Source organism: Perognathus longimembris, chromosome 21, assembly GCF_023159225.1.
Source record: "Perognathus longimembris pacificus isolate PPM17 chromosome 21, ASM2315922v1, whole genome shotgun sequence".
Classification (NCBI taxonomy): domain Eukaryota; kingdom Metazoa; phylum Chordata; class Mammalia; order Rodentia; family Heteromyidae; genus Perognathus; species Perognathus longimembris.
In genome coordinates, this window is record NC_063181.1 from 10,913,050 (window position 1) to 10,936,781 (window position 23,732).

A 23,732-nucleotide genomic window follows, 5' to 3' on the forward strand; every position below is an offset into this window, starting at 1 on the left:
TCCCCCAGCTATGGCTGAGTTCTTTTTCCCAAACAATAAACTGGGTTTGCCTCATTCATTTCTTCCTTCTCTTAACCACAGTCCAGTGCTATTGGAAAGCATTTAAAAACATCACTTGTGCACTTATGTACTCATACACTATGCATATATCTTCCCCTAATTGTTACTGTAAGGAAATTTCTAAAGAACTTAATCATTCAAGGGCATGAACAGATAGAAACTGATCACTAATCACCCTTGTGAAGAAATCCCCTTTGCTTCAGACCTCAAAACCTAACACATGTTAATCTCTAAAATGATAAGAAATTCTGAGCATTTCGGTATAAGCAAGCTGTTTAGATGTTCTTGTGGAATCTGAAACAGAGTCATATCCTGTCCACATATTCTTTCTCCCTCTTCCATGTGTTGGATTTTCAATCATACCTGATAGAATTGATTTGAGGTGTGGTTCATGTTTTTTATTTTTGTTTATTTTAAATAATGCTGGGGCTGGACCTGTCCCATTACTGAGTTATGTCACAAGCCTTTGGATTTTCTGCAACCAGATATATCGTGTAGTTCATACTGGCCTTGAACTTCTTGGTCTCAAACTTCACATCCTCCTGCGTCAGCCTCATGAGTACTGGGATTGCAGGCTTATGTTACCACATCTGGCTACTGTTGCTTCTTAGTGTAACAGAAAGCCTAAACTTTTTCTCATTGCTTCTCCTTTTCTTTTTTAGATAGAGGTACGCATATCTAATTGAAATAATTATCATTTTTCATTGTGAATACCAATCCAGTATTTTTTGGGGGGGGGAGTGGAGACTAACAAGGAAGCTTTCCAGTAGAAGCTCCAAGTTGTTTTGAAAAATCAGTATGATAATACTTTTTCTGCATCTTTCTTTTCCAAGTCTACAGATATTCATTAGGGGTCAGAAAATTCAGTTATACCGCTAATACTACGTTTGCAAGTACATTCAAATCAGGTCCTCTGTTGAGAGTTGTTACAATAAGTTTTTAATAAGTAAAGATTTGGGTTAAAGGTCTATGCAGAGAGGATTTTCTTCTAAAACAGTAGAACATCAGTTCCACCCATATTTGTTCTTAAATATTAGTTCTAAAGACTCAGTTTATTTAGATTGCAGTCAATTTTTCACATAAAACTATTTTTTTTGCCTTTAAATTTATGCTCGGTTTATAAATTCTTCCTTCAATAGATAAACCATAATTAAAAAGAAATGCTGTATCTCACAGAGAAATGTATGTGCTTGTCAGACCCATTAAATGTGACATTAAGGAACAGCTTTGAAAGGTCAAATTTGAAAAACAAAATGCATCACATCTGGATTTTGTCAGACAGAATGGAAAAGTTCAGCATAAACTCTTAGACTTATTGATTTGTTGTCAGGTACTTAGAGAAGTCAGGAAAATGTCTGGAAATTATGTACTGAAAATATGAATGTGTTAATGATCATAGTGATAATTAAATGATGAGTCATTTTTACAGCTTTATTGCAACAACTTGGTGCATGAATTCATTTATTCTGTGTCCTGTGAAGCAAATATTATCATTATCACCCCCACTTGCCAATGAGGAGATTGATCTTAACCATCTTAGCCAAGGCTACTCTGTGGAATCACCTATCTGGTGGGACAAAAATCTGATTATAGGAAAATAATTGTAGCTTACTTCTAAAAAACAATTTCTACGAGACAACATGCTTTGAAAATCTCTTTTAAGTTCCCATCATTTCGTTCTGTCACTGTATAGCACATATTTAGATGAATGTTGGTCTCAAGCTAAGAGCCATGGGGTCTAAATAGCTATTTTACTTGGCTAACAGAGCAGTTATTAAAAATTGAATTACATGGACTTAATTAGACATGCTTTGATTGACTGTACTTTGCTATGAGAAAGAACACTGCAAAATGCTGCACTTATATTTTAGTGAGTGGAATATGGCGATAATGAAATTCTTGCCTAGTTTTTGTTAATGTAGTCTCTATCTACACACACACACATATGCAAAGTACAAGTGTCTTTTTGAGTACTTGAGTACATATATACTGTCTTTATGTACAAAGGCTTATAAATAGAGCTTCAGCCCCCCAAAAGAACTTATATGCATATATACTGTAGAGAAAGTAATTACAGTTTATTATTCATAGTATAAACTTTTAAATAATGCACTATCAGGTAAGGTACCACAAAACAATGCTCAAAATTGGGAGAAAAAAGTTCATTGGGGTATGTTGACATTTTCACAAATGAGAGGACATAAAATTTGATTATAATAAAGAAAGAAGACAGAAATAGCAGTCTTCCATATTATTAAAATATGTTACATGACTTAGGAGGTAATTAAGAACATGAGGAATACCAAGAAAAACCACTTTGTAAATGGTGTTCTGAGGGGTCTGTATGCATGTGTGTTTGTAGTCTGCATCTTAGTAACAGTATAATTTTCAGGTCAATTGAAAGTAGAAGTTTGAGAAACAGTTCTAAGACTTAGAAAAAATATTGTTATGGAGAATTTCTTAACATTTGAAAAATCTTAAAAGATTTTTGAGGTGGGAATGTACTCATCCTCCTGTAGACTAGGTACCAGCTTCATCTCCCAATCACGACTTCTTTCAAGTTTTCGCTGAAAAGTTAAAAGATTTGATTGAGAGATTACTATAATCACAGTTCCTGCTGGACAATGAAAGAAGGTGCGAAAAGAGCAGAGAGCAGATCTAGCCCTTCCTCCTCCACTTAGGTGTATAAAGGTTCTGCCTGTACTCAAGAGACTACAACATTGTTGTCAGTTATTTGTCAATTTAAAAATAAGTGAAGTAGGAAAATGAGAACTATGTGAGGTAGAAGCTATGCTCATTAGCCTGATTATTGTAATTATTTCACAATGTTTGCATGTTTTCAATATCCAATTGTATACTATCTCATATTTTTTTCATACTCATTCTCCTTTAGCTACACATATTTTTCACAGAAATATCAATGAAAACAGAAATCTTTTGGGAAATGGAATGGAGAAAGGTTGCTAAATCTTCATGTCCTATACAAAACCCAATGGAAAATGTAACATAAACTTTATAACAGAGAAGAAAAACACATGTTGTGGTCTTATGTAAGTTAGCTACCAGGGTAAAGAGTTCAGATGTTAAGAAAAGTAGACTTCAGGGAAATGGCAGTTGGGAAGGGTCAAATCTAAACAAGCTCACTAGGTGGACCTCTCACTTTAGTCATTTTTCAATATCGTATTCACACTTATCATATTTTCAGTATCAACTCTACAGTCACTTAATCCACGTGAGATTACTTTCTGATTTGAAATACTATAGTAATTGCTTTTGGAGAATGGAAGAACTTTTGGTGGTGGATGTTTCAGTCTCATTGTCAGCACTTTGGCATGAGGACTGATGGGAAGCCTGGAGCAGTGCCAGAGGTCCCCTCGCTTGAGAGGGGTTCACACTCTTACTTGTCATCGAAGATTTTGAAAATTTAGTCCCACATGTCAAATGTGAGACAGTAGATGTTATTCTGAGTCACACATACTGAAAATAGAGTTTATAATGGCAATGCAGGCAGAATTCTTTGCTATTGTGTAACATGGGGAACAACGACACTATAATTAAGTGATAATAAAAGTGGATCCCCCCCCCCCACAAGACAGTTGTCTCCTCTTGTAAGAGAAAGAGTTTAAGTGAAGGCAGAACAGAGTAGTTACTTTAATCTAGGCGAAGGTTTTCCTCCCCTCTCCACCTGACTGTCCCATGGTGGTAGGTAGGTAAGGACAAGGCTCAAGAGCAGCTCCATGATGTCTCAATAAGCCTTTGTCACCTGACTATACACTTGGTGCAGTTTTATGTTTTAGATAAGGAGTGGCCCTTTGCAAGTTTACATTCAGCTTAAAAGAATGGATTTTGTTCTTGCATGTTCCATTTTGATGGCTCGTGTCTTCAATTGAAAATGCACTCTTTTCTGCAGTGAAGTTGGTGAAAAGAGGCCACCCACCACTCTGCTCAGAAGCAGTACTTTTGACAAGGAACAGTGGCATATAAAACTGCCAATCTTTTAGGACCAAAAAAGTCTGTATGCAGGGGCTCTGATGTTATTTCTTTCTGGAAGAGGGATGCACAGTTTCCACTGCATCTCATTTTCACAAGTTTTTCTATTTTTACTATTTACCCTTTAGGTTTGGTTAACATTTCAAAGAAAGAAAAGTACTTTTTTTTAAATCTCTATTGTGATCATTTATTGCTGTGTCCAAAGTGTGTCTCAGTGGTAGAGCACAAGCTTAGCTCACAGCTCACATATGCTCTGGGTTCTATCCCCAGAGCCAATAATTAATAATAAAACAATAACAATCCATCACAACAGTGCCTCTTATTCACGGGAGCTAACATTCCAAAGCTCTAGTAGAGGCCTGAAATCATGGACTGTAATGGGTTGTCTTAATTCCTTTGTCATCTTAACCAAGTACTTGCCATGCACATAGTTTGCGTTGTGAGAACAAATCTCGTATCCATTCTTTTTTCCTTCTTTTCAATTGCATGAACAGAAGGTTCATGCTCACCATTGATTGTAACCTTCACATGTGTTTTCTTCTTTCCATAAACTTTTGCTTTCCCTCTTAAAAGAAGTACCTCACAGCTTTTCTTTAGCATATTCAGGGCCAGTGCCACTACCCTTGTGCTTTAGGACATTTGTCAAATAAAAGGAGACTTACTTACTGAGGTACCACAGTGCCAAGCCAGTAGGTCTGAGAAGCATACTGAAGGACTAACATGGACAATAGGAGTATTCTGGATGAACCAGCCATATACATCCCAGACTACATGAACCTGATGCCCTGGAATTGTACCACACTGCTCAGTACTGCATGCAACTCAAAACATGAATTACTTATTTATTTCCAGAATTTTCCATGGGAACTTTTATGACTGCAGTTGACCCCAGGCAGTTAAAACTGCAGAAAGCAAAGCCATAGATAAGAGAGAAGCTACTGTATTAGTCCCCTAAAGGAATTCATGGTGGTCACATTTATATACAAAAATACTCTCTCTAGAGAGCACTAGCTTAAGAATTGAGCTTTAAGAACTGGTCATGGATTCTGTTTTACAAAAGAAATTGAGTAACAACTAATGTGCTAGCACTCTTCAGTCTTGGGGGTGAAGAGGTGGTAGCCAAGTAAATAAACCTGAGTAGGTTCATTCGGCCAGGAATCAAGGATCAAATTGCAAAAGGAGGGCCATACATTCAGAGGAATTGTGGATAAAAATATTCCAACAGAGCAAACACCCTACTCAGAACCCTTCCATGAGATCAGCTAAATGAACCGAATGCTTACTATGGAGGGTAGGGCATTCACAGAAGGAGCCCAGTTATTGGTGCTGTCGAATGTCATCTTGCAGACAACTTAGTGACCCATAACACATCCATCTAGTAATGCTGGATAGAGCAGTACAATATCATCTGTTGCAATTATTTTTTAGTGACATATGTAATTAGAAAAGTTTTCAAGCAAAATAAGTATTTTGCCACAATTTTTTGACAAGTAGACAGTACAATGATTAGAAGGTTTTCTATCCAATTACTGATGATGATTAGATTAGTAATTTTATATTAGTAGGGTAGAGGGTTGTTATTTTCTCTTTTATTTACAGTTTTGTTTTCATCTGTGTGGCTAGATAAATATGTCCTAACTGGGAAAATCAATGCTCTGTTATTTAACATTAACTGTTAATTATAACATTAATGAAAGGAAATGTTTCACCATAATGAAATATATTTAAATATAAAAATGTTTATAAAGCAATGATTAAAAAGTATAATTTAATTATAGCATGATTATCAATCAAAAAGTAATGACTGTGGTAAATTTGTGGGTGTTCCTTCTATGCTTTGGAAATATTGGTAACAGATTTAGAATATAGTTTTCCCTAAATATCTATGGGATATTGGTCCCTGCAGACTTACTGATGCAGGATTTGTATATAATCTATGCACAGCTTTCCGTTCTCTTCGTTCCTGATCATGCCTAATACAAGCGAGTGTTATGTAAATAGTAGTTATACTGTACATCTTCAACCTATCACAGGCCTAACTACATCATACACATGACTTTAGACAAAAGATGCTCACACAGGAGTGCTAAAGAGAGGCCTGAGGACCAGGGAGGAGGTCACAGCAGGATATGCCCGAGCATCAGTACATCCTTGGGGATTCAGCACAGTGCTTGATATGCAGCAAATTCAGGCTTTGCTTTTCAGAATATTTTGAGTTTTTAAAATTCAGGTTGACTGCACCAATCACAGCGAGCAGACTGTGGCTAGAGGTAGATTGGATTAGGCTGGGAATGTGGCTTGCCTAGCATGCATGAAGGCCATGGGTTCAATTCCTCAGTACCACAAGAAGCCTAGGGACAGTGCCCAGGCTCTGAGTTCAAGCCCCAGGACTGGCACCAAAAAGAAAAAAGAGAGACGTAGAAGTGCTATCCTCACACTCGGCAGCTGTCCATGCTCTTGCATTGCTCCTGGTGAGGCCCTCATGGCCCCCTTTTCTAGGAAGGTGGGAGGAGTACTTTGGAGCACTGAGAGGCATGGAATGGGCATCACTGAGTTAAACATAGAGTGGCATCACTTAGGATGAATGCTGGCAGTAGACACTGGCGCTAGGTGTGGATGGTAAGACCTCCTTTACCACTGAGATACCTGTGCCCACCCCTCCTGGTGGTGTCAGGAGTGCTGTTCAGAAGAAAGAGCTGGAAGTCTCTCCTGGAGCTCCTAACTTTGGGAAGAAAGCAGCCTTTGTGCTTATCAGGCTCCCTGGAGATCAGAATCTGTGTGGCAGCTGCTCATCCTTGCCACTGTGAATTATTTTTATTGACCTGAAGCAACTTTTGCCTGGAGGCATTTTAAAGGTGCCAGTGAGCCCTGGGGTGTTTTACAATGGAGGTATCTTATTTGAATTGCTATTTGTAGAAGTGCCTGCTCAGTGAGGTCTTTGACTGTGCCATTGCCTGGGCCACAGAGTGCTTGTGAAGCAGATTTGATGTCACTGACTAGCCTACTTCCTGACTCAGTGGTTTCCTGTTCTTCTCAGATAGATTGAGAATATTTATTATTTTTATTTTTTTGACTGAGAGTATTTAGTCTTCCCCAAAAGGCCCCCATGAACTACTTAAGAAATTAAGGGAAAGTAATGAGTATGCTTGATTATCTTGCAATCAGTGTTCAAAACTTCCACATCAGTGAAGTTACTGAGCTTTCATAACATTTTGTTATGCTCAACTTTTTGAGCAATTATAAAAAAAGAACCTGTTCCCAGCTTCTTCCTTCAACCAAATTCTACTTTCACAGAGTTCTAGATGTCATTTGTTTCCTAGAATGTTGAAGTTCACATTCCAGGTGTTCATCCTTCAATTAACCTTTAAAAACCCATCCACGTTTGTCAAGCTATAATAGTTCATAGGAGCCTCAGTGTTTACTGATGAAACAATATCCAACAGAGTGCAGGAAGATTGGAATAACTGCAGTTTGTTTACTTGGGAAAAAGTTTTCTATCCGCTTTTGTCTCTCCTACCACTTTTTATTGTATGCAGGTTTGATACCGCCAGTGTTTAGATAGGACTGTCGGGTGTAGGAGCCTTTTCTTCCAAGGGCCTTTTGGATATTATAACATCAGTTAAAGCCCATACGAAATTGCCAGTACAAGCGGTGGCCTCCGGCATCAGCCTTCAAAGCATACAAGAAGCATACATGTCTGTCAGTCATCTACCAAAAGATTTCTCTGACATAGGTTTTCTGGAAGCAGTAAATGTGCTCATAAATAGGTTGTAGTTCATCCTCTTCAAATTCAATTAGGCCTGCTTATATATTGAGTTGGTTAAAGTTTTTCAATGATGTGTGTGTTACGGGGAGGGCATCTCAGATGACCTCAAGACAAATTCTGAATACAGCAATTTCTTTTTTTTTAAAAGAGCATGTATTTTGGCATGAGAACTAGAAGCGTCATCTATGGCAAGCAGTATCCTTAATTTGAAAACACCTCAAGGCTTCACATGTTTTAAGTCTTCTGCTATCCAGAGCAACTCTATGAAGAGGTAGTGTGTTCCCATTTACTCTGTAACAGAGTAAATGAGTCCAACAGGTGATGTCAGGATTTAAACTAATGTGTTTTCTTAAAACATAAAGTATTCAAAGGTTACTTTGATAACTGATTGTGGTGCCTTCCAGAGCTATGAGACTTTCATAATGGAATCTACCCCTGCATTCAGTGGCTCATTATAAATATACATGCTGTAGATAAATAGCAAAAGAAAACTCTTGTCATTTTCCAAATTCCTCATTTGACCTCATTTCTCATTTAAAGTCTCTAACTTCTGAATCCTACTCACAAGTAGAATTAGTGACTTCCTCCTCATTTTACCTGGTATGAGTGTCAGGTTAAAGCTCTGCTACTATCAGTTGACACCACTTATCATGTTTTATGGAGCTTCATTGTTCTTGTAACTGTCCCTATGTAGAGGAAAAATATGCGTCCTAATCTTTTAAGCATATAATGCTTAAAATACCTGAGTAATACTATGGTCATTGTGGCACTTGCCCTCTTGATGGTAGAGCTTTGTATCCAGAGATGTTTGGAAACAGCCATCGAAATAGTGGATACAGTGGTATAATTAAAGTCCAAATACTACTCCAAGTTCAGCATACTGAGCTGTTCCAGAAAGGTCAGTTTCTAGTAAAAGTTTAAAAAAGTTTAAAGCACAAAGAGTTGGACATCAGCTATTGGGTATTAGATTCTTTCAATCCTCTATCAATACCACAATTTGTTTTCTATTAATAATATAAACATTCTTGTATGAGAAAAGGAAATATTGTGGGGGGGATAATACATTTAGGCTGAATCTTAAGTTTCTTTAAAGCTGGTTGGGTTTTCCTTTTATAAAGTATGAGTTAAAACGTGTCAGTTGGCTCCAACGTTTCAAAGATAATTGATTTAGAAATGTAGCATGTTCTTTCTATCCAGCTGTTGTCAACCTAGGAATGGCTAGCATAATCAGTTGCTTACTATTATGTGACTTATCTCACTCTGGTAACTTGTGAGAGTTTCAGCCTGAATTCCATTGCTTTGTGTGAGTTCTGCTCTGTTAATTAAGACTTAATAGTACTTCTTGTGGTACCCAAGGATATTTCGTAAAAGAAGGTCAGGGATTCCTATATGGAGATTACCTTCCCTTCACCTTATGTGTTGTCCATGATTTTACCTAAATCCTTTGCAAACTAGTCAGACAACAGACTCCCAAGCTTGGGTTTGGCAATTGGCTCAGGAATGTAGAACTACAGAAATTATTTCTTGCTGAAATAGCATGTTTGCTCACATTGCCAGGTAGATACTTTGGGAATTTTACCGAGTTTTCAGACGCCATCACTAGGAAAATAAAGCAACTTTAAGAATGCCCTGTGCCTTTCGGGAGTCTAATATAGATGTGTTCTCATTGTATGAGTGTAAAAAGGACTTTTGCTGACCACAGATGTTTTTCTGAGTTCACAAAGGTGCTGTGAATGTATTTTGGAATCCAGTCATCCAGATTGCTGTATACTTTGCATCTCTTTGCTACTGAGACTTTAATGGGATGAGACTTTGACCTAGGAAAAGTACTGTGCCCTTTGAATAAAATAGAAACATGGAGGCAAGGAGAACTTATATGCAACCCTTCTGAGCTCCATTGAGGAGAATTAAATTGGAGCAGATAGCACACAAATATAAACTTTTTTTTATCAAGATTATAGCTCTAGGGGGGATATAAAATATGCAGCCCCATTTCCTGGCATATACCTTTGCTGAATATTTTATTGCTTAGGAATATTTTATTCCATGCCCTTTATGAAAAAAAGGGTAACAGTCTGTCCTTTCCCAGTGTGCATTTCACTCTTTTATGAATAGCAGTGGGAAACTGAAGCCAAAATATCATTCACAGTTCTTTGTATTTCCAAATAAGTTTCCTCCCATGTGTAATGAAGATGAGAAATAAGTTTTGAACTAGTGAAGATTCACTGGCTATTCTAATATTACCTATTTTGGAGCAAGTACACATTTTTCTTTTGAAGAGAGAGAGAGAGAGAGAGAGAAAGAGTGTGTGTGTGTGTGTGTGTGTGTGTGTGTGTGTGTGTGTTTTGCAGAATAACAACTGCAGCATCTTATTGGTTCTCTCCATTTTTTATTGTAACCCATAGTAATCAGGAACCTGCCTAAATCAGGACAGATATTCATGGCATACACACTGATAACAGCTATATAGGCAATTTTGACTTTGTATCATAAATACCTCTTTAAGCTGAAATGGTCTTCCTGGCAGAATCAGCTCTTAAATTATCTCAGAACTCTCCAAGGTAATGTATGCTGCTGGGTCCTGGGCCTGTCTTAATTGGCCTTTCCTTGTGTATAAAACAAGTGCCAGTGAAGGTGCCCAGTTCTACAGGGAAGCAGTGCTATGTCAGTAGAGCCTGAGTTCACCATCTATCTAAAATGGAGACCGTCACTGTGGCCTTGTTGATACATTTCAGATGGAGTCTTGGATTGGTGCCTACGACAGTATATGCTTAAACCTTACCTGTGCTGCTATGTTAATACCATAGTTATTTTTGCTATTAGTATTATCATTCTGAAGAAAGTTAGGCTGGTAGCACCTGGGAGGTCAGATCTTTGAGATTTTAGCTGTACACAGGGATGCTTTTGAAGGACCTAGAGCTCAGAGAGTCAAAGAAAGTGTCTAGTTTTTTTTTTTCTTTCTCCTCCTGTCTCATTATCGCCCCTCTATCAACCTCAGGACTGTCCCCAGATGGCTTCCCTTCTTAGTGTATCTGTAATGTGTTTCCTCGCCTGAATGGCCTTGTGTATGATAGCTTTGACATCCTCAGATAGAGCACCTCCTTGGCAGCTTAAGTTATCTTTCAGAACTGCAAATATAATTAATGATTAAAATGTTAGTATGAACTAGAGGTAATATAATACCTTCCTGAAAAAACAATCTGTGTGGATCCAATAGCATGATTGCTAGCCATGCTCAGAGCAGTGCAGTCTAAGTGCTCTGGGAAAGCTATCCACTTTGCTCTCTCCTTCCATTCCTTCTTCATGATTACTTTATCCTTCTGTATTTGGGCCTTTGTCTGTCATCTGTGCTTTGTAATCCACCATGTTGTATTTTCTCCTTCCTTAACCTCAGTTCCCATATCTTCTATTCTTAGAGATTACAAGATGTGTGAATGAGATCCTAAAAAATATTTTAAAAGAAAACTAGAGAATCTGTTTTCTACAACACGATGACCAGCAGATTCTGAACTCTATATAATAATATATCCAAAGTGATATAGAAAATTTTTAAACACCTTTTAAGTAAATTGGTAAACTTGTAGCAATCAAAGGGAATCTGATGAGGTAAGAAATCAAACAGGAATCCTAATCCAGGGAGGATGAACTGATCTGGTGCTTCACCAAGGAAGTTTTAAATTAGGAAGGTCAGCCACTGCTAGACATCACATCTCACAGCTTTTAGCAACAAAGGACAAAGAGATGGAGAATGTGAAGGCATAGTTAAGACATGTGAAAGGAAGTGACAAGTCAGAGGGGATGGTCAAAGGTTATGGTTGTAGTGATGATGGAAGATGACTACGCACAGATGTAATGGCTACAGAGATACAGATGATACACAAGATGGGCAAGAAGCTCAAAAAACACTACAGCATTAAACTAAAAGAAAGCCATACTTAGATATAATTTTAACTCAGGGTAGACATGACTATAATGATGGGGAGTCGAGAGGTAGTGAAGTAACAAATTGTTGCCCATCTGCAAGCATTATTTTATTATTATTATGCAGTTATACGGAAGGGTTACAAATTCATAAATAAGTTTATGAGTACAATGCCTCTTGGTTAATGCCATTGCTTCCTTTGTTCTTCATTTTCCCCTCCTATCCCTACCCTCAAGTTACATAGTTCAGCTCTATATAATGTACCTTGAATATAATGACTACATTTGCTCACCCTCCTTACACGTGCCCGTCCCTTTGTCCATACTCAAAACTTGCAAGGTTCTAACAATTACTTTTAGGAACCACAAAAGTATAACAAATTATGAAAGACCATTCCTAAAGTCAGAATTTGTAAGGGTAGACATTAAGAAGTAAGATTTGAGGCATTTAAGAAAAATCTGAGGTACAGAGAAAAGTGACAAAGTAAAAATAAAATGAGAGTGACCTCAACAGACAGTAGCAGATTATGGTTTGTTTTTTAATTATGATTTTAGTAGTTCCTTTCCCCTTTCTCACAGCAACACTCTATCTGAAGGCTTGAACTCACAGCCTAGAGCTCACTTGGCTTTCTTGCTCATGTCTGGCACTCTAGGACTTGAGCCATGCACCCAGCCAGCTTTATGCTGGTTATTTTAGAGATCAAATTTTGCATTTCCAAGGGTAACTTCGAACCAGCGTTTTCTGGGTCTCAGCCTGGTAAATAGCTAGGACAACAGGTGCGGCCACTAGGTCTATTAGCCGCAAGTTGGTAGCACTTTTTTAAAAACCCATTAAGTGACATTGCTATCATGAAAGAGTGGAGGCAGATGACTGGAATGAAAACATTCCAGGTCCTTGTATTTTCAGGAAGCAAAGTAATCCATTACCTTTGGGATTGAAGGACACATAGTAAGAACCGCTGTGAGAACATGATGATAACATAAAAATGTCATCTTTTAATTAAATTACATGAACACCCTGTCACAGTGGATACCTGGCTATCTGTTCAACTTCCACACCATAGTTAACCCTTTCAGTCAGATCCATCGAGTTTCCTGTAAGTTAGTACCTTTTTACCTCACACATCTCATGGTGTTCATATGTAATCACAGTTGGACTCCTTTATCCACTTGTATATATGCTGTAGCCAGGTGCTCTGAAATCACTTTACATGCACCCACAATTGTCATTCTGAGGAATTGTCTTCATTTCCTGGTGTCTAGCCCAACGCATGCCTCACTATGTGCAGCTTCAGTAGCAGCACTGAGTGTGTGTGTGTGTGTGTGTGTGTGTGTGTGTGTGTGAACAGAGCCACTGAGCCTGCCTCTGCAGAGCCTCCCAGCTCACCCCAGTGCCCACTGCTCATTTCTCTGAAGCACACTGTCTATGCCAACCTTCACCTGTGTAAAATGGAGATGATAGTAGTAACTTTCCCTTATCATTCTATTGGTAAGTTTGCCCAAATGTGGGTAAATGGATCAACACAAGTCAAAGCCCTTGGACCACAGCTTTATATCATGCTGTGTACTGGAGTATACTTGCTTCTTGAATGTCGTCATCTTCTTTTTTTTTTTTTGCCAGTCCTGGGGTTTGAACTCAGGGCCTGAGCACTGTCCCTGGCTTCTTTTTGCTCAAGGCTAGCACTCTACCACTTGAGCCACTGCGCCCACTTCTGGCTTTTTCTGTGTATGTGGTACTGAGGAATTGAACCTTCATGTATAGGAGGCAAACACTCTTGCCACTAGGCCCTATTCCCAGCCCCTCTTGAATGGCTTACGGGGAGGGTTGTTTCAGTTCTGTCTTAGACAGCTAAATTGTAATTGGCCAAAGACAGGATTAAATCTGACATGTCTATATAAGATGGGAAAGTAGAGAGAGTGATTGAGCATTTGTTGTCAGGGGTAATGCTCAATCCACATTTCAAATGGAGAATTTTGGAACCTGTTTCTAGTAGGCTTGATATGGAAATGATAAATTGATAAGCAAATAGATTTGCAGGCCTTTGAACTGAAGGGACCTCAGGATCCTGCTAAACTAATTTTGGGGCCACAAGCAAAGCTTTTCAACAGAAGAACCTGTGATCCTACTATAGAAATGACAGGATTTTCTCTAAAGTCTTCTTTCTACATTTAGCCAGTGCTTTACCTTAACTTGCATAAAGTACCCACATTGTGAATTGAAGGAGTACAGTCCCGAGGGCTTGAATGACTTGTCAGGAGTCGCCAGTCACCCAGTAGGTGAGAGGACAGGTTTGAGTCAAGGCAAGGTCTAGAAGGGTTTGGAACCCAGATGGTCTGCATTCCTGTCTGCTGCCTCCACCGTACCACACAGCTCTGGCCCTGTGCTCTGACATTTCCCACAGCTCAGGCTCACCTGTGTGGGTACAGCTCTCATGTAGGTAACACCAGAATTTGCCTTCATCGGGCAGTATAGTGAATTTATCTCTTTATGTGTCTGATCTGTAATTTCCTTCATACTGGACACTTATTTTCTTTACAAAGGAGACTGAGGGTATGCTTTTTATGGAGGAGACACTTTTAAATCTCACCTAGTGGAAACAGAAGGGATGTCATTTTTTTTTCTTTGCCTGGAAGCCTGCAGAGCGGATGTGTTGAAGCCTTGCTTGCCAGGTGGGCTCTCAGTATGGTGCTGGCAAGAGCACTTGGGCTCTGTAGGTGGATATTCACCTGGCCCCCAAGCCCATGAGTGCTGAGAACTCATTCAAAATGGCATTTAAAGAGTTTGCTTCAGAATAATATACTTCCTAAATGAGTTGGGCATCCAAGTTTCAGAGGCCCTAAAAATAGCCAGATATTTGAGAAAGGAATAAATGACTTCCACTGCATGTTTGGACTAATATGTTTAGGAAAATGACATTCGGGTGACAACATTTTCCAGTTACAGATTTTAACTTTATCAGGATTACTGATAAATTGGAAGCAGAGTCAGATGTCAGCAAGGATGCTGGGGGGAAGGGAGGTATCTTATATACTCCTGACGGAAGTATAAATTAGCCACTATGGAAATCAGTGTAGGTGCTCCTGAAGTGCCCAATTTCACTTGAATGAAGTAAACTCAGCATACAGTTGAGATACCCATATACCCATGTTCACTGTGGCACTATTCATAATAGCTAAACTATGGAGTCACCCATCAACAATGAATAGAGAAAGAAAATGAAAGATCTATGCACAATGAAGTATTACTTAGATATAAAGAAGAATAAAAGTATTTCACTTACTGGAAAATGGATATGGAAGTGGAGATCAGCATGTTAAATGAAGAAGACTCAAAAAAATAAGTATCATGTGTTTTCTGTCATATGCAGAATCTAGATTAAAAATAAAAGTGACATGAAGGGGGCTGGGGATATAGCCTAGTGGCAAGAGTGCCTGCCTCGGATACACGAGGCCCTAGGTTCGATTCCCCAGCACCACATATACGGAAAACGGCCAGAAGCGGCGCTGTGGCTCAAGTGGCGGAGTGCTAGCCTTGAGCGGGAAGAAGCCAGGGAAGGTGCTCAGGCCCTGAGTCCAAGGCCCAGGACTGGCCAAAAACAAACAAACAAACAAAAAAAAAACAGTGACATGAAAGTAGCAAGAGGAGACACTTCAGGAAAAGGAATGGGGGACCAGTTGGAGTGATGAGCAGGGAAAGACAAGGTAATAGGAAGGTGAATATGATCAAAGCACATGATACACATATTTGAAAATATCATAAACTCATTTTTTCCTTTTTATTATTGTCCGGACATAGTTGTACAAAGGAGTTGCCCTTTAACAAAGCAGTTTTAAATCTTGACAAATGTCACCTTTTCAGCATTCTCCCCCACCCTCTCCCACCCAGCCTTTTCTCCATTTTTCTTAATTTTGTAGGATATACATTGGATTCTTGACAGCATTCTCCCTGTCCTCTACATTTTCCCCTCTCCCTTTTACTAATTTATATTTGTGTCAGAAAAACTAGTAAGCGTTCATGAAACAAATGGATAAATTCTTTATATTCCTGAAAATCATAAAAAGAATATAAAGGCTTCTGACACCATTTATTAATTTGGTCTATCTTCATAAGGGTCACTAATATCTGGTTTGCACTGGGGTAGGCCCTGTGAATTGTGCAAACACAGGATGCTCACTCCCAAGTCATTCACATTCTAGTGAAGAAGACCTTTAGGAAAAGAAGTCATGACAGTATCGGTGTCAGATCAATTAAAGCTGTGATCCACTCAGCAGCTTGTGGGAGAAACAGCTGAGAGGTCCTTTCACGATCTAGCTCTTCTCAGGACGTCATATGTCAGCCCCCTTTGCTTTTGCAATTTGTAACTCATCTGGAAGGGAGAGGGTAGAGCCTGGGTCCCTGCATTCCTTTTCTGGATAGTTCTCTTCCCAACTGCATGATCAAGGGAAAGTTATGTCTTTGTGCTTCTGTTCTCTAAAAAGAGGAGAGTCTTCACACCTGTTTGGCAGAATTATTGTAAAGATTAAGAAAATGCATGGAAAATGTTTTAGAATACTGCCTGATATATTGTAAAGCTCAAAATTTTAATTCCCATATTGTTATTTATTTTGATAGCTAGTAAATTGAGACACAATCATCATACTGATGTTTTATATTTCTTGTTTACAATATTCATTTTTTCCTTTTTTTCTCTCCTTTAGCTCCGAGAGGAAAGCGAGGATGGAAAACCTTTTATGCTGCCCTGAAGGGAACTGTCCTTTACTTGCAAAAGGTAAGGGTACAATGGATAAAAACACACACACATAATCTTGTGAAACAATAATTGAATGAAGTATTCTAATACCTTGTTTTAAAAAATGCTGCACCAACTATCCATAAGACTATTTAATTGGTGTTTAAAGTTTTTTGTGTGTAGGTATGTGTGTGTCCACATTTCTGGTGGACAAATTATTGTGGAGTACACATATACACACACAACTAAAAGAATGGATGGGCCAAGTTCTGTTGTTCAGTAAGAAGCATAAATTGATGAATTAGACCTCATCTAGGTGCAAGTATCGACTTATGTCAGCATCTGTTTCTATAGGCATTTATAGTATAGTTTAGATATAGTTTTCATTTATATCCTGGTACCTACTAGCTGAGTTTCAACCTTATTTGAAATGAAAAACTACAATGAAAATGAAATGAATGAAATGAAATGAAAAACTACAATGAAAACACATTATGTTTTCATTGAGTTCTGAAATATCTGTACCTACAATGCAAATGTATATATTCCACATTGCTATACCACTCCCTTCCCTGTCAGGATCCTTTCTTTCAGTCTCCAAATCTGGAAATGGATTTGCGATTCAGTTTATTGTTTATGGTTCATTAGCGGGTTGTTCCTGAACAACCTCCTTTCTCTAGCTGTACATGAGTGGAAAAAGGAAAGTTGTATATTGATGAGCCCAACCGAATTCTGGTTCCCCACTCCAGCTCCATAAAAATACAGAAATGAAATTAGGGATGAGAAGAAGCAAAGCACTGCCCTCTGTGTTGTCTGACAGATTTGTGTATCTGTATGCATGTTTATAGAAAACACAACATGAAATATGTCCTTGTAATTTTTAAATGTGAATATGTCAGTTATGATGGTATGTATGTAATGGTACATATTGTTAACTGTAAGTGCAACACTGTACAGTACATCTAGAGAGGATTCCTCTGGTGTGACTGAACCTCAACACCCACTACAGAGCAGCTCTCCATTCATCCCCTCCTCAGCTCCTGGAGGCCTTCCTTAGGCTTTGTTTCTCTGAATTGGACTGTTTTACATGACTCATGCAAGGAGAATCATGTACAATCTTATAGAATGTTTCAGATTTCTGTCATTTTAAGTGTTTCTTAATGTATATTTCTTATTTTCTATCTGTTCTTCCTATTCGTGGACACTTAGCATTATCTCCACATCATTGGCTGCAGTAAACATAGAGGGCAAATAACACCTTCCCATCCTAAGTTTATTTCTTCTGGAGAAAGACCCAAAGGAAGCATTATTGGTTAATGCATTGTTTTTTAGTGAGGAACCTCCATTTTGTTTTCCAAAATGACTGTACTATTTTATATCACAACAATAGGACATAGGGCTTCAGTTTCCTCATATCCTCACCAACTCTTGTTATTTTTTGTTTGTTTTATAACCGTCCCAACAGATACTAAGTGAGAATTAGCTATGATTCTTATTCATATTAGAAATAAGAAAACCTAGAACTATTTTTCTACTCTATTCTCATGCCTAATAAAGAACATTTCTGTGATCCCACATTGGGCAGCGGATACCAACAGTTTGTCCTCTAATCCATTCTTATATGACCCTGCACTGAGATAGCTTCAGCTCCCACAGTTTTGGGGCTTAGTCCCACAAGACTGTCTCCTACTTTAGATGACAGTCACAGCTAATAGATTATTACTTATGCTTCTGGCCAGCCAACTATAAATCTGAGGTTCCCATGAGTCCCTCCTTCGATTAGAAAGATTCACTAGAGTAGCTCACAGAACCGAGGAGCCATTTTACTTGCATTTACCCATTAATCATAAAGATGTTATGAAGGATGCAGGTGAACAGGCAGATGGCAGAGATCCACAGGGCAGGATATGGGAGAGCGGTCAGAGCGCCCATGCCCTCTGCAGGCATCCGGCGCTCCAGGAACCTCCATCTGTTCAGCTACTGCGCGGCTCTTCTCTACCCAGCCCTTAGGGTTTGGGTTGTTTGTCTTTTCTGTTCCTTTTCCCCCCACCAGTACTTGGCTTTAAACCTGGGGGCTCTCATTCTGGATTGGCTTTTTTCACTGAACACTAGGGCTCTACCACCTGAGCCACACCTTCATTTCTAGTTTTCTTTTTGCTGGTGAATTGGAGATAAAAAAAAAAAAATTCTCAGATTTGTCTGCTCAGAATGGCTTTGAAACTAGTTAGGATTGATTATAGGCATGAGCCACTGGTGTCCGACCCCTTGGAGGCGGGGGGTCATAAGCTATGGAGGTTTAATTATTTAAGCATGGCTGATAAAATCATTGGCATCTGGTTTGCAACTCACCTTTTAGTCCCCGCCCCCTCCAGAGAGGTTGTAGAATAGGATTATAAATCCTCACTTGATCTTTATGGCTAACATTCTCCATCCTAAAATGATCTAGGGAACACCTGTCACTAGTCATCACAATAGCCTACAAAGGCAGTATTACCACTCTGCAGATTCTGAGAGTGTTAGGAGCTTCCGCCAAAAATGAGTGCAGTGTGCGTGTGTGTGTGTGTGTGTGTGTGTGTGTGTGTGTACTTATATACGTATGAATATCTGTCTATATAGTATGTCTTATTACAAATAATACTATCACATTTACATTTTTTCTAATAACAGTGATGTTGAACAGTGTTTTCATATTCCGTGTCATTTATATGCCCTCTGTAGAATATTGTTTGGTCAAGTCCTTTGCTTTTGCAAGCAGGTGTGTTTTTTTTTTTGCAGGTTTTTTAAAATTTGCCACAGAATTAAGAATACCTTAGATATTTTGAGCAGTTACCAGAGAAATTACACATATTTTTTTCTTTCGCTACGTTTACCCTTTGAGAAAACTGTTGGGCTTTTTTTTTCTGCTTTTATTCTATTTTATGCTATTTTAGTAGAGTAGCTTCATAATGTTTGAAATAAATAATGTGAGTGCTCCAGATATAATTATTTTATTTTCCTGAGTGCTTTATGAAATTTTTAATGAAATCTAGGATTGGCTTTTCTTCTGGAAAAATGCCACTATTAGACACTGCATTAAATCTGCTGCTGTGAATAATATGGACATTTTAATAATATTAAGTCTTGTATTTAAAGATGTGATTGTGCTCATATATTTATTTGTGAGCAACTTCTTTGAGCAATGTTTTGTTTTCAATGTGAATCTTTTCCTCTTCATCAAATTTATTCTTATGTACTTTTACATATTGTTTTATGATATAAATGGGATTTTCCATTTCCTTATTGTATTTTTTATTCTTACTATATGGATATTTAACATGTAGTGCACATTGATTTGTATCACAGAACTTTGATTATTTTATTAGTTCTAACAGGTATTTTCTGAATCTTCAGATTGTCTACATATATGGCTATGTCTAAGATTGGGTCACATTGCTTTTAAGTGCTTTTTTAATGTTTTTATTATATGAAAGATTGTTTCTGCACTACATAGGGCAGTTATACGATTTATATCCTTCTAGGTATTGTATCACTTTGTTTAACTTTCTTAAACCTTTGTTGGTTTGGGTACATGGTCCTTCTACTATACTGTTAAGTTCAGTTTACTAGTATTTGAACATATGTATTCATCAAGGGTATTGTCTGATAATTTGGTAATTTTCTTTTAGTGTTTTTTTTTCTAGTATTGGTATCAGGACTGTGTTGGCTTCATAAAATACATTTGGAAGTGTTTCTTTCTCTTTTTGGAAGTGTTTGGGAAGTGTTGCCATTGATTCAGTAACTGATAGAATTATTTCACTAGTGAAGCATGACTCTAGGCTTATCTTTGTTGAAAGACTTTTCATAATTGATTTCATCTTCTTACTCAGTATAGACTTATTCAGATTTTCTTTTTCGCTATGATTCAGACTTGGTAGGTTGTATATTTCTAGTAACCCATTTCTTCTAGATTGTCCAAATTATGGTGTATAAATGTTTTGGTAGTTTCTGATAATCATTTTAATTTTATTGGCATCAATTTTGGTATTGCTCTTACATCTGATTTTAAGTGTTACTTACTTTTTGTTTTTTAGTCTAGCTAAAGTTTTGTCAGTTTTGCAGGGGAAAAATACAGTTTTAGTTATACTGATTTTTTTTTCTTGTGTGTTTTCTATTCTCCATTTCATTTGTTTCTGCTCTAATCCTAATTCTTTCTTCTGCTATTTCTTCTGTTACTTCTGTATTCTTTTTTGTACTAACTTTGGGATTCTTTATTTTGTAGGTATGAAATGTCTAGATACAAAATTTCTAGGTATAAAATTTTCATAATTGTTTTATCTTCCTAGTGAGTTGACCTGATTATCATTAGGTAACAAGTCTTTTTTTCTCCTTTGACAGTTTTGACTTGGACTCAATTTTTCTACTATAAATATGGCCACCTTCTTTTCTTTTCTTGTTTTAAATTTTTTAATTTTTTTCTTATTGTCAAAGTGATGTAGAGAGAGGTACCTTCTTTATAGTTGTCAATTTTATGAAATATTCTCTTAGTCATTTTACTTTTTAGGTTTATTTCTAAATGTAAAAGTTTCTTAAGGCATTGTGCAGCTGGGACTTTGAATGTGTCAATTTGTTTCTCCCATTCAACCCTTTTGGATTCATTGGGTATATTGGATCTGGGTATCTGTCCATTTTCTTCCCTAGGTTGAAGAAATTTTTAGTTATTTAAAGAATATTTCTACCTCCTTTCTTTCTTTTTAAAAAAAATTTTTTTTTATTTTTTTGGCCAGTCCTGGGATTTGGACTCAGGGCATGAGCACTGTCCCTGGCTTCTTTCACTCTGCCACTTGAGCCACAGCGCCACTTCTGGCCATTTTCTGTATATGTGGTGCTGGGGAATTGAACCCAGGGTTTCATGTATAGGAGGCAAGCACTCTTGCCACTAGGCCATATCCCCAGCCCCTACCTCCTTTATTTCTTCCTCTTCTTATGAAATTTCTGTGCTATATATAGACCTATATATGTGGCCTATTTGATGGAGAGTCCTCTCTTAGGCTTTCCTAATTATTTTCCATTCTCTTATCTCTTTGTTCCTCTGAATGGAAAATTTCAGTTAATGAGCGCATTATTTTTCACCTGACTTATGTAACTATAAGCCCTCTGTACATCACCTTTACATTAACAATAAAACAAATAAAAATCCAACTGACATATTATCTTTTTTTATAATCCAAACTAGTAACATTAGAATAAATCTTTAAATTCTTTTTGTTATTGGAAAGGTGATGTACAGAGCATAAGTCAGGTAACAAGTACATTTCTTTTTGAACAATGTCATCTCTCCCCTCCTTTTTCCCCAGTTTTTCTCTCTAGCCCCCCCCCACACACATTGTATAATTCGTTTTCAATGTAGTATCTAGTGAGTATCACTGCTACATTTGTACACCCTTTGTCCCATCATTTCTATGCTCCCCTTACTCTCCCCCAAACAGATAAAGTAACATATAAGACAAAAGGCACAGAAATAAAAAACAGTACGAAGGAGAGGGGGAAAAAACAAGAAATAACATAAGGGCTGGGTATATGGCCTAGTGGCAAGAGCGCTTGCCTCGTATACATGAGGCCCTGGGTTCAGTTCCCCAGCATCACATATACAGAAAATGGCCAGAAGTGGCGCTGTGGCTCAAGCGGCAGAGTGCTAGCCTTGAGCAAAAAGAAGCCAGGGACAGAACTCAGACCCTGAGTCCAAGCCCCAGGACTGGCCAAAAAAAAAAAAAAAAAAGAAATAACATAAAACTTGTTTCCATTCCTTGGAGTTCAATTCAGTAAACATCATTTTATATGATCATATTTTCATAGGTAGTGAGCCTCACTTAAGAATATCCTTCTTTAGTCCCACTCTATATGTCTAGAGTGCTGTATAATGTATCATAGCCAAGTGTGTATTTTTTAATTTTTTTTCTTTATTGTCAGAGTGTGATACAGAGGGGTTACAGATTCATATGAAAGGCAGTGAGTTCATTTCTTGTTTTACTTGTTACCAAATGTGTATTTTTGTCATTTACTATCCAGTGTGTTTGCTTATAGATTTATAGCCACTTTCTAGTTACAAAAAATGTGAGGAACCATGCAACCTATGTTTCTCTGTGTCTGGCTTACTTTGCTTAGTATAATTTTTTCCAGGTCTTTCCATTGCCTTAAGAATGGTGCAAGGGCTGGGGATATGGCCTAGTGGCAAGAGTGCCTTCCTTGTATACATGAAGCCCTGGGTTCAATTCCCCAGCACCACATATACAGAAAACGGCCAGAAGTGGCGCTGTGGCTCAAGTGGCAGAGTGCTAGCCTTGAGCAAAAAGAAGTCAGGGACAGTGCTCAGGCCCTGAGTCCAAGGCTCAGGACTGGCCAAAAGAAAAAAATAAAAGGTGCAGTATCATTCTCTCTAATGGAAGCATAGAATTCCATTGTGTATATATGCCACAATTTCTTGATCCATTCATCCTTTGAGGGGCATCTGGGTTGATTCCATATCTTAGCTATGGTAAACATTGCTGTATTGAGCATGGTTGTGCTGGTAGCTTTAGTGTGGGCTTGTTTGTAGTTCATTGGATAAACACCCAGGAGTGGAATTGCTGGGTCCTAGGGAAGCTCTATGTTTAGTCTTTTGAGGAACCTCCATACTGCAGAGTAGTTGAACAAATTTACATTCCTGCTTATAGTGTAGTAGTGTTCCCTTTTGAAACATCATTGCTGGCATCTGTTTTGTTAGTTTTCTTTATAATGGCCATTCTAACTGGAGTGAAGTGAAATCTCAGTGTTGTGGGGGTTTGTTTGTTTGTTTTTGAGGTTGTAGGGCTTGAACTCAGGGCCTGAGCACTGTCTCTGAGCTCTTCTGCTGAAAGCTAGTGCTCTACTAGTTTGAGCCACAGTTCCACTTCCAGTTTTTGAGTGACCAATTGGAGTTTTTGAGTTGTGAACTAAGAGTTTCACTGGGACTTTTCTGGCTGGGCTAACTTCGAACTGCATCCTCAGATCTCTGCCTCCTAAGTAAGATTACAGTGATGAGCCACCAGTTCCCTGCTCAATGTTGTTTTGATTTACATTTCTTTTAAGGCCAGAGGTATGGAACATTTCTTCATGGTCATACTTCTTCTGAGAAGTTTCTCTTTAGTCTTTAGCCCATTTATTAATTAGGTTATAGTTTCTTTGGGGTTTATTTTTGTGGGGTTTAATTTTTTTTGAGCTCTAAGTATATTTTAGATATGAAGCCCTTGTCTGATGCATAGTTAGTAAAA

General features: G+C 38.0%; 1 protein-coding gene across 2 annotated transcripts in view; it reads left to right on the forward strand.

Annotated features, from left to right (window-relative positions):
• Psd3 (pleckstrin and Sec7 domain containing 3) overlaps window positions 1–23,732 on the forward strand; it is a 320,435-nt gene that overhangs the window by 258,688 nt on the left and 38,015 nt on the right. For both annotated transcript variants that reach the window (XM_048330837.1, XM_048330838.1), the window contains one exon: window positions 16,436–16,506. In XM_048330837.1, the coding sequence (XP_048186794.1) occupies window positions 16,436–16,506 (71 nt within the window). The remainder of the gene's footprint in view (window positions 1–16,435; window positions 16,507–23,732) is intronic.